The following is a 12,585-nucleotide window of genomic DNA, read 5'->3' as shown; positions in this document are numbered from 1 at the left end:
AACAGTACACGTATGTATGTGTGACCTACCCATACACTACCCAGGGAAAAACCCTTGCAAAACTTATTTTGAAAATCTAAGATTTTTTCATTTATGAAATGTATCTATAATTTAAACACAACCACGTCATCACTGTAAATATTTCCCAAGAAAAGTAATATAACAAAGTAAGAACAAACTGTACAAACAGAATTATAAAATCCTTAAACAGGCGGTATTAAATATTTTTTGTTTGCGCTTCTCAACAATTTATTCAGTAAAAGGAGACAAAATGGAGAAATCCTCTATTTACTATTGTGTTTTCTGTTAAGTACCTTTCAAAACCTTGTAAAACAAGCTTACCACAAATACAACATTTTGCTCACAGAACAGCTAACAGAATGCGACTGTATTAAGTCTTGTTGGAGTTGTTGGGATGTGTTTGGAAGCCCGCCAACCCATTTTGGCCTCTTATTCAATTAACGGAAGGAATTCTTTATACTTTTATCTCTTGAAAATATCGTGCGAGAAAAGAAATATAGCTACAAAGGGTTGTAAATAAAAAGAATATAGTTGCCAATATAAGTAGATATAGTTATATAGATTTTTGGCAAAATACACCAGTCTTGACGATGATATACTGAATCTCCTTCATAAATTGCGAGCATGCGCGTGTGTTACTTAGGATTTTAAGAATGACGGGGTTTTAATACATTTAAATGATTAGGAAGAATATCGATTGTTGTGGTACACATTGGTATATTTTATAATTTTAATTCTACACCTTTTTGATTGTTTGAGTTTCATAAAACTACGACTAAATTGACGACTAAATTGACGACTAAATTGACGACTAAATATGAAAAATATAATACAAATAAAATATCTTAAAGAATATCGTAAAGAATCATATTATATTATTAGAATTTTATCACTATAACTTGAGTGGTAATTTTTATAACAGTAGTCAATAAAACGACTGAGTGTCAATAGTATGGAGCAAAATAGTAGAAAAGAAAGGCGAGACCTTTAGCTATGTAATTGGCTTACTAGCTGCCTCTAGGTTTAGATAATAATTTTACCTATGACCGATTTATTAAGTAGCCGTTTCAGTTCAGTTCAGTTTTACTCATAACATGACGGGTATCGGACCAATGAAGTTCAATGATTTAGAGAAGAAATATAATTGTAATGATTCGAACTTATCATTAAACTAATCAGCTGTTAAGGCCAATTTAATTGTTGAGTGGTGCAATTAGTGTTTGGTACATATTTCGTTGCATTACTGTCAGTAATAAGAGGTTATTAACGAAAAAATAAGAGGGTTTTGTAGAAAATTTTATTCCTGCCCCTGAAAATTCTTTCAAATCTTTTCTAGCTCTTACCGTTTTCAAACTACGTATAGCCGTTTGAAAAAAACGTGTTTTGTCGTTGTTAGAGGTCCGCCATTTTGGATTCGGGGGGGGGGGGGGTTAAAATTTGAAAATGGGACTTTTGCAGATTTCACCGTTAGTTTAAGATCCCATACTACAATACTACAAAGTTTCAAGTCTCTAGCACGTTTCTAAATGGTTCAGATGAGCATACCAAAGTCGGCAACTTTCAATGTTATCTCCCATAAGAGTAACATGGGGGGGAATTCCTAATTTAGGGGGGGGGTTAAAATTTAAAAATTCAACTTTTTAGGATTTCCCCGGGGATTTACCACTTCACTTCAAAATTTTACCATTTCACTAGTCAGTTATTGCCCAAAAACAAAACAGTTATTTAATCAAATAGTAAGTATTTTACTGATTTAATAATATTATTATTCTACTCATTAGCAGGAGAATACTAGTGAGCACGAAATAATTATTTAGTCTTTTAAGAAAAATAAAATAACCCAAATTTGGGCATGTATTTTGAATAACAATTGTTTTTGTTACAAAGGATTTCCCTGTGGCAAGAGTAGGCAGGATTAGAACAGGTACAAGAAGCCGCAATGTAGTATTGTACAAGGAGCTTGTTGTAGTGAATTAAATTGCTGTACAGGTCTACAGCAGACCCGCAGTAGCTTGAAATAATTCTGCTATTACTTGTAACAGTTAATTTTAAATAGCAAAATTTAACGGTGGTTTATTATTTATCTAAAAACTATACACTTTAAATTTATCTAACAACTGTTGACAAACTCTGGTTCCGATCCTTTATGACTTCGTTCTGAGTATAAATGGCTATTTAAATAAATAAATAAAAATGTCTTTATTAAAAAAAGCTCATCCACAATTGACAATAGAAACGAAGCTCAAAACTGTTATACACCTAAAGTTGATTGTGGAAACAAAGGTTCGAATAACCAAAAAATGAAATAGTCTTTTGTTCAGTGAAATCAGCCTTGTGGCAGGATAAAATATATAATCTATATAATACTATATAATGTTATATTACCTTGATCGCCAAGTAATAAGGTAATTCAAGGTAATATAGAATCATCGGTGATTCAATAAACAACCAAAAACACATAAATAAAATATAACTTTACCGAAATGTAAATGTAAATAGTTCAATTATAATAATTGTGGTTTCCTATTTTAATTTTCACTGAAACAAATAATTATAGATCCTCGAAATTTCGGACATCCACGGGATGTAGCCAAAGAGGATTTAAATGACATGTAGCCTATTTGTTTCAGGTTCAATCGTTCGTAAAACTCACAAGAATAACGATCTATCCTTATAACATAATCGATATTTATTTACTTATTTGTATTATTACAATGCTGCAAAACAGGTACAAACAACAAAATCTTGACATGAATGATAAATAATAAATATTGTAAAAGTTCCTCTTGCTGAAGAAATTATAACTAGTAGTGATATCATTCATATTGCAATATTTAAATAGTTCCAATAGCAGTATTTATAATACAAAAACAGATGGTAAATAAAATTGTACCAGCAGAAATAATATCTTAAATTGAAATAAATCCCCAAAAATCTTTCTTTCTACACAAGGCAGAAGTAAAGAATTAGTGTAAGATAGGAGAGGCATTTACAGCCTACCCCAAGCTTCCCAGGTTTACGAGGCTTGGATGGGTGGAGACAGGCTGGGCTAACAGTTGCTATGTTGGCTACACTGGGATGAAACTTATCTTAGAAAATAAATCAGACTTATCATGTAACTTCGAGTTTTTACCAGCTGTGAAATTCAAGATTTTGTGAATATGGTATTCAGTTCTTTGTATCATTATTGTGTTTCAATTAATTCTTGGAATAATGTGTAAGGTTTAGTCTAATGACTTGGGCCCCTGCATTTTCATCACAGTTGTTAGGTTTGAAACTTTTCAAGTTCACTAACCACTACAATGAAATCTCTCTTAGAAATGGTAGTTTATTAATATGGTCATTAATAATTAAAATACTAGATAATTCATTACGAATAAAAACCATAAAACAAGTATATTGTAAAACTAGAGTTTAACTTACCTACATTTTGTTCTACTGATTATAATACCTCCAAGAATCGCCATACAAAATCATGATAAATTATTTATATCTATATATTTAAGTGTTTCGAGACTACACAAAAAATTAAAATATTGTAAAAAAGGATAGCAAAACTCCATATTATGCAACAAGTGTTTTCACTATAAGAAAACGTTTCTTATAGTTTTACAACTTCGTACTGATAGGTTAATTATATCGCATCGAAGAGTGAAAAAGTATTCATTTAGTATAACTGGAACGTAAAAGGTAGCTGGGTTTTAGCTTTGTTGTAGATATTTAATCATCAAATAAATAGTGAAGTTTAAATCCATAGAAAATTACAACAAGCTATTTAATCAAAGCGGACACGACAAGAGTTTAATATTGTTGGAGGAACAACAGAGTCTAGATTCCTTACCCTGTTATAAATGGAACTTGTCTTCGTCATTGTAAGCCATTTTTCATCAGACCTTCTTGCATTAAAACTCTCTAGCTTCCTTGAGCTTCGCTGTTCCAAAATGCAAGTATTCACTTACTGTAAAGAACACTAATTTTGGCGCATTGACACAAAAACAGATTCCTTAATATTCTTCTCTTTGCTAATTTAGTGGTTTAAGGTTTTTTAGTTAAAACAATATACATTTTTTATAAAAGAACTCTACAAGATTTGTTTAAGGTAGAAGTATTGAAACGTAAATGGTACAGCCAAACTTACTTACACAAATATAAAGCAATAAATGACTACGGGGGTTTTCTTAGATAAACGCACTCAAAATTTGCTCTAAATAAATATTTTATAATAAAAAACAATAATAAAATTGTAATATAAAAATAGAGAATCCGAGTATTGCTCTCCATTTAGTTCAAGGGTGGCTAGTTTAATGATATTGAAAGGTCAAAACTTTTATTTGAAGGTGACAAATAGAATTGTTTTTAATTTGGTGATTTTTTAATGGGGTGTAAAGAACAGGGTAAGGGACTTCTATCCTAAAGCCAGGCCAAAGTATCTACAATGGGTTATAGGTATTGTATTATGTCGAGTTCTGGTTATTTCCCCATTATTGACCAGAAGACTTTATTCCTTGTGAGAGGAGTTTTCTTTCTGAATCAGAAATAACTTTCACTGTTAAATACCTAATGCTGCTTAATTGAGTTTTTACTAAATTATACTGTTTAGAGAACCTCTTAATTTACTTAATCTTACTGTGAATAATCTGATATTCTATTTATTCAAAACCTCCATCAATTTTTCTACAACTAAATCTACTCTTCGAAGCATGTTACCGTCATAAATTAAATGTATAGATTATATAGTGGATCATAACAATTTTTATATGTATATGAAAATCATTATACAAAAAAAGTTAGTAATACAACCACTGAGCATAGATAGCAATATATGGGCTTGGTAATGTATTGGTTTAATGTTAAACTGCTTCCTCCAACTCGCCAGCAGATATATATTGGACGGAGCGACAGATGCTGCGTATCGACCCTAAACCTCGACATCTGCAAGTCCCTTGTCTCCGTCCTCAGACTCTACTGGGATATTGCAAATTGAAATAAAAATAACTGTGGATATAAAATGGAAAATATTTAAGTCTCTGCTAGTTATTTTTGTATATACTATTTTCACTTAGTGTGACAGCTGTATTTATAAAAATCTACGTTAAGGATTACTATTTCTAAGCCTTGTCTCTAGCTATTGTGAATTTGAAACAATATTTTGCTTCACTCCTCTATCAGCTATGGTGTCGTTTCTAATACTGATACGTTATCCTGACAAAATCGTGGTTTTGTTTCAGGATCTTGGCAGATAACTTGCTGGAGAGGATTCATCCAAGAGCCTTCTCCTTCAATAGCAAACTCAAGAGGCTGTGAGTATCTGTAACAACTTTTTTTATTTAAAAAATTAAGTGTTTTATTTACTTTTAAATTATATTATATGATCCTTGAAACTATATTAATATTCAATTGTATTAAACGTGTTCTATTTGGTTGATGAGTTCACTGCGCACCGTTGGAGTCGAGGGTACAAAATTATATTCCCCATGGGTTAAGTGTAAAATGTTTTAAGGGTTTCCTGTTATGTTTGGTTAGCATAGATTAAAAGAGTAGACACTGTAACAATGTACTATGTAGTGTAAACAGGTTTAATCTGAATGACTTAAATTGTCTATGCTCTAGAATCACAGTTTTAACTCTGTCTATAAAAATATATAAGGAATTAGCTAGTGAAGACTTGCTAGGCTCAATGGTAGATTTACAGAAACTGACCTGCACGGCGAGATGTGTTCTGTTGATCCCTAAATGTGCTTAGTGTCTTTCTCTACTCCTCTCTGAGGATTATGTAGTGAACCTTTGCTTTGGCATCCCTTAATTCCACAAGGATTTAATTTCACTAGTTTAGCTTGTAGACAAGTCTGGAAGATTTCATTTTAGAACTATTCCAATGTGTTCCAACTATTTCCAATGGAAAACGTTTAAGAGTTTCAAGATTAAATACTTATAATCGAAAAAGATATTTTACAAATAGGGTCAGTCTCCTCTTTACGGGAAGTATATTACTCATAAATGTTGAAATATTGATACTACAAAGAGATTATTTTATCGTTTTAGCTTTGGTATTAATGTGGGAAGTTTGGCAGTAATTTGAAATCAAATCGCTCTAATGGTTTTTATTGTCTACACATACAAATTACTTTGATTAAATCAACCATTGTAATACTAGCTATTACATGCTACCTTCTAATATATCACTAAGCAATTGAGTTCACTTAAATATCATTGTACTTTAAATTTGAAAAATGACAGAAATATTTAACTTTAGAACAACCCTTTATACTCAGTATGGGGGTTTGCAGGATTTTGAATCAATACCCCTGATTTAAATAGTTCATGACATATGTGTACGATGTTTCAGAATGTTTTCACTTTGATTATTCACATCTCTTTGATATTTTTGTTAACTCAAGGGGTAACATAAAAGATCATAAATAGCAACCTCATGTTTATACTTTTGTGATGATATTTTAATTGATGACTGACTCTTCCATTAACTTTACATTTAATTTTTAATATCCATTATATTTCAGCTCGCTACAAAACTGTGGATTGGCGGAGATTCCAGTGGAAGCTCTACAACCTCTTAATCAGCTGACCACATTGTAAGTATCCAGACAACTCTTGAGGCTTAGTATCATCATATATTCATTTAAAATACATTCATACAGACTTATCAGCTAAGGCGAATTGTAAGGCATGTTACTATCCGGTTACTCCAGAATTTGTTACAATTATTTTTTAAATTTTTACCAACAATGAAATTATTACAACCAAATCAATAACTAGCTAACTAATGTAATAGTTTAATTGTTTCTTGCCCTTCTGTCCTTACAAATATATAGTAAATGACATTTTATTTCTGCATTACACGCAAGCGTAACCAGATACGAAACGCATCGAAACAGGCTTCAGATTTTATTATAGGATAGTCCAGTTGCAGTATCCAAAATATTTTGTATATCGCAGCCGAGAACGTTACAAAACAAGATATTGGCTGTACGCAAATAATAAAGTCTAAATTGAATTTCGTAATTAAAAATACCAATATACAGTATAACGAAATTTAATAGAACCTTTCCATGACTCTGTATATGAAAATAGCTCATTTCCGTACATCTAAGCTGTCCAAAAATCTTAAATCTCCAACTTAGCAAAACGTATGATTCTGTCTGTCCCGAACATTAGTTTATCTTCCCCAAAAAACGTTTGCCTTTCCCAAACAAACGTGTTACTTACCAATAAGCCGCGGTAACACCAGAGGGAAGTCAGATTACCCGACTCTTTTTCGTTCATGCTACCTGGGACACTAATACATGCATTATTTTATTATAAGATTTATGTTTCAAAAAGTGAATTTTAAATAAATTGCAAACCTATGATATAACAATTTTAAACAGGATAACTTGACTACAAAATACTATTTTACTATTAGAACCAAGATGCTTCGTGTGATATTGCATCATGATCATCAGCTTAATTGTTTCAGTAAACATTGTTTAGTGACAGTTACAAATTAGGGTGTTTATTACCCTATTATCAGCTTATTAAAATATAAAATACGAACCTAATATAAACCAAAGACATTTATTATATTAAGATAAAAATTGCAAAGTACATAATGGTCTCGTTTTCTTTTTCAGATGAGTTAAGATTGTTCAGGAAAACAAATAAAAAACTATTTTGACGTATTAAACAACCGAAAGAACTAAATGTGAGCTTCACTGGAATGACAGCGAAGTACAATGAGTTTTAGCGTTTTGTCATTCTTATCGACGGGAAAACAAGCCAGTAAATCAGCGAGTCTGTGGCGAGATAAATCTGGTACGATAGTGTGGTGCGGCGCTTGTGGTGCGGGCTCATGGTCCCAGTGTTCAAATGAATATAACGTTTTGATGATAATGATTGTCATCGTGCAATGAAATATTAAGTAAAAACGTCTGAAATATGATGTGTTTATAGCTATTTCATCCAATGGTGTCGCCTTGGCTGTAAGTTAAATTTGTGATAAACTTGTTTTGGAGTTTTTTTATGCACACAATATGGTAAAAAGCTTTCAGCTACAAAAATATCATTTTATTTTAAATTTGCATGATAAAACAACTAGTCCAAGCAACAAAAATGTATATAAGGAAATGTTTGTAACACAATTTCTGATTTCGCAGCTTAGTCAGGAGATGAACCACTTGTTTATAAAGTTTATTGTTTCAATCGCCAAAAGCAAAAACATAGCACCGACGAAACATTCGGCTACTTTGACTGAAATAGAATGTGTTTTTAAATACGTAAACTGAATTAATTACTACAAACAAAATAATACGGACGATACAATAGAAAAGTGTTTAGCCAATACAATTGTAAATTGAATCCAGGGAACAAAAGAATCTAGTGAGCGGACAGTAGTGGAGGTAAGTAAGATAAACATGTCAGATAACAATAGCTTTTAAATCAATGAGTCTGTTTTCCTAGTATACCATTTGTTTCTTAAACCTTTAACGAAATATTTCGTTTGCTTATTTATAAAGTTTTAACTCAGGGTATTAAGCTATATAAATATTTAATTATCATTAGAATCTTTATGTTTAATACATTATTGAATGTAGGCTACTGAATGTGGTATCTAGCCACTGAAGATAGAAGAATACTGTTTAACAGAATACAGGGTGGTAAAAAAGTCCCAGGACAGTTAAATATTTTAAAAAAATAATGCAGATAGAGCTAAAATACTTGGTACAAAGTTACAGGGCATAAAACTCTATTTTAACACAGGATCCAATAACTCTTGAGGGGGACGGCCCACAAGGAGTCGGAAGAAAATCTTAAATAGAAGCATAGGTCAATATGCACATCAAATTAAAGGTCTTTTTTAGTAGAATACAATGCCGCAAACCGCACTTCATAAGGTTGATCCTGCGCAAAATGACAGTTGTTCAACGATTCATTTAATTTACATTACTATTATACGCTTTCTCCTCAGGGGGCACAGCCCTAGGAATCGGAAGAAAATTGTTAACGTAAGAATAGGTTGATATGCACATCAAATTAAAGGTCTTCACTTGTAGATTACGATGCCGTAAATTCAAGCTCAAAAGAATGCCTGAGTAAAAAATGACAGTCGTTCAAAGATTCAAAATGGCGGATTCAAGAAATCTTTGAACATCTGCCATTTTGCGCAGGATCAACCTTTTAAAGTGCGGTTTGCGGCATTGTATTCTACTAAAAAAGACCTTTAATTTGATGTGCATATTGACCTATAAAGATCTATTTAAGATTTTCTTCCGACTCCTTGTGGGCCGTCTCCCTGAAGAGTTATTGGATCACTGAATATGTGTTAAAATAGAGTTTTATGCCCTGTAACTTTGTACCAAGTATTGTAGCTCTATCTACATTATTTTTTAAAATATTGAACTGTCCTGGGACTTTTTTACCACCCTGTATATTATCTTGAAGATATTTGGTCTGTTCATAGCCTAAATAAATGATTCCTCGCTGCCTAAAAAGTATGTTGAGTAAACATTTGACCATATATTTTTTTATTGAAACTTACATGATAACGGGAACTTGGTTTTTGTAAAAGACATAAAACGTTACAATGGACAAAACAAATATATCTGGTAGATCTCGGCCCGCGAAAGTGGTTTTGTGTATAAAAGGAGAAGGTAATGTTTCGGATTTCCATCCCAGAGTCCAAAACATATACAGATCTGACCGTAAATTTATCCTTTTATGGCTTTCGCTTTCGACCTCGCTAGAATGTTTCCTGTTCATTTTACGATCAACCGCTGTTCTAAAACTTTCCCTTCCACTGCGGTAGCGCGCACAGCTGAATATCACTTGTTTATCTCACCACTTGGGTATTATCATAAAGTAAACAAATTCTGTTTCATTTTAGATTGATACTAGTAACTTTAACATATTTTAAAAGAATGTCTGACAGTACGTTTAAAAGTCTCCAAAAACAGCGAATAAAACCAAGGAGTAATGATATTTTACGTTTTATCTTTCATCAATGGACATTTTACAGTAAAAAATGGCAACTTTTGGTTTAGAAAACAATAATCAATTAGTAGCAGGCATTTCAAAAATATTAATTAGTCAAATGTAGAGAGGTTACTGTTTTTCTTTTTGTCACCAAGAAGAACATGATGTTTTTACTTTCAGAAGCTCAACCTCGATTGTTTTCTAGAGACTAGGTAAAAGCTATAATTCAAAATTTCTAAACAAAAACTACTGCGCAAATTTCAGTACAGTTAGTAGTAAACTGCCATTAATAGCTTGCTCTATAATATTATCGGTAAAAAGCATTTAATACATACATCTTGAACTTTCGTATAACAACATTTAACTCACTTCTGAGACCTATAAGAAATCATGACAACCTATAGATTTGATGTAGGAAACAGTTTTATCTGATTGAAAGAAAGTTTAATTTGAACAAAAACGCTCCCAGCGGCACAGCGGCACAAACCGAAACGTCGGCCAAATTTATTGGCTTGTTTTCGGGCCGATAAGAATGACAAAATGCCGCAACTCTGTCGCTCGCGACACGCAGCGCGCCGCGCGGCCGAACACTGGAATAAGATAGTGTTGTTCTTACAACTTATATTTCATCTTGAGGTTATTCGGAGTCATTGTAAAGTTTTCCCTTTTCTGGGGACATTTCACAATATAAATGCTATAAAATTATCTCATAACTCTTTACAAAGGCAATGGAAATCTTCTTTTGTCATATATTTTATAGTATGGTAACATTTTTATTAATCTAATACAACAATTTAGCTACATTAAAGACACAAGTTATATTTATTGTATGAACCGAAGGACCAAGAATAGAAAATCTGTTGTGGATAACTAAGCTCGTGAAAAACATTTTCTGTAATCTTAATCTGGCACAAAAAAACCAACGGCTTAAAAAATACGACAAAAGTACGATAGTTTCCTTAAACTGATATTTATGGTACCAAAAAATAAAATGTGATAAGTCTTCATTTGAACGGCAAGGTTTTACATTAAAAGATCTCTATCCCTGATATAACGGTACAAAATGCCACGGCGCTGGCGGCAATATGGATACACGGGTGTAGCTGGATTGAGGAGAGCGCCTTACTGCAGCTCTGGTGGATCTGTTTGACTCAATATGAGGTGTATCATCCATTACTGCTTCCTTCCCATTTTTTGAAACTAATGAAACAATCAAGTAGGTACTTGAAAAGTTTAAAAAGTCGCTTTGGGAAAAAACTTTCCATAATTTTCGAGTGAAAAAATATCTATGCTTCCAACAAAAAGCGTATTCTTGTTTATGAATTTGATTCTAATAGCAATTTATAGTTATCGTGTTACAGTAAAAATATATTGTTTGGTAAAAAAGCAGCATAAAAAATCGTATTAATATTTCTATTTAAAAGTTGTTGTTTTATTTGAAACTGAATTAATCAACCACGTACCCGTGTTAATAATTCTCCTATGTTTATATATATATATTTGTTTCAACCTTTTTTATGTATTGGTATTCATCCATGCCAACTTAACATTTATTATTGTTATACATAATTGTACTTAATCCTCACACGTTTCACAATCACAATAAAATGAACATGCATTTGAAATATAGAAGCAATTGCTAGGTTGGTAAACATGTTTGTCATACTTGTAGGATGTCGGTTTTGTTTACAGTTTAATATATATCCAAATAAATAAATTTAAATAAAACTATTTTCAGAAAATTATTTTTAATTTTAAAACTAAAACTAGTTGTATTCCAAGTTTCCTTGTGATAACAAGATTTCCTTTGTTGCCACACACATGTCATTGATTTTACATAGTGGTTCAAAGTTAATGTACAACCCAACTAACTAAATTTTCAAAGTAAACTCCACATAAATTTTTACACACCTTGTACACACAATGTAATTACGCAATAAATTCCTTAGAACAGTAGTGTCTCCAGCAACAAAACTATCACAATAAAAATCGCCGATCTCGTACTTATACTTTGAAGCGTAACTTTTAAGTGTAACCAAAGGCGCAATGACAATAGACGGTACCCCCCCCCCCCACCCCCACCCCCTAACTATCAGGGGCGGGGAGAGTCAGTGACCGCTTCATGACTCCGAGGGTAGCTGGAAGGGGCAGAGGGGAAGTGGGGGTGAAAGAGAGAGAGAGAGAGAGAGAGAGAGAGAGAGAGAGAGAGAAGTGCTACAGATCACTTTACTCGCAGATACAAAGAACAGACAAACTCGTCTTTTACACTTTTAATTTTCATCGCCCTTTGTATAAATGTTTCCTTGTTTTGAACCATACGATAAATTCGTTTGATCACCTTTGTCTCTTTCAGATTCAAAATTTATAGAGAACTAAAATATTATTATTAGCTCTCTCAAGAGTAGTAGTAGTTTGGTTATAAAGGTAAAAGTATATTTGTACAAATTTATAACAGTGCATCCTGGAGTCTCAGTTACACTTGCTTGTATTGATCCTACTGTTCGGTTCACGTGCAAATAAGTAGAATTTTGTGTATTTTTTCCTTGGTTTTAAGTAGTATTTAATTAAATATTGGCGAATCAATTTTGATTTTATAAT

General features: G+C 32.2%; 1 protein-coding gene across 1 annotated transcript in view; it reads left to right on the top strand.

Moving 5' to 3' along the window:
* LOC128985362 (lutropin-choriogonadotropic hormone receptor) overlaps positions 1–12,585 on the top strand; it is a 384,665-nt gene that overhangs the window by 321,914 nt on the left and 50,166 nt on the right. Inside the window, exons 3-4 of the mRNA XM_054404789.1 lie at positions 5,250–5,321; positions 6,540–6,611. Coding sequence (XP_054260764.1) covers positions 5,250–5,321; positions 6,540–6,611 — 144 coding nt within the window. The remainder of the gene's footprint in view (positions 1–5,249; positions 5,322–6,539; positions 6,612–12,585) is intronic.

The sequence above is a fragment of the Macrosteles quadrilineatus genome, unplaced genomic scaffold, assembly GCF_028750875.1.
Source record: "Macrosteles quadrilineatus isolate MER2022 unplaced genomic scaffold, UCM_ALF_1.0 Scaffold_2__2_contigs__length_208266976, whole genome shotgun sequence".
NCBI lineage: Eukaryota > Metazoa > Arthropoda > Insecta > Hemiptera > Cicadellidae > Macrosteles > Macrosteles quadrilineatus.
The sequence above is the reverse complement of the archived record's forward strand: the minus strand, read 5'-3'. Positions and strand labels throughout refer to the sequence as shown.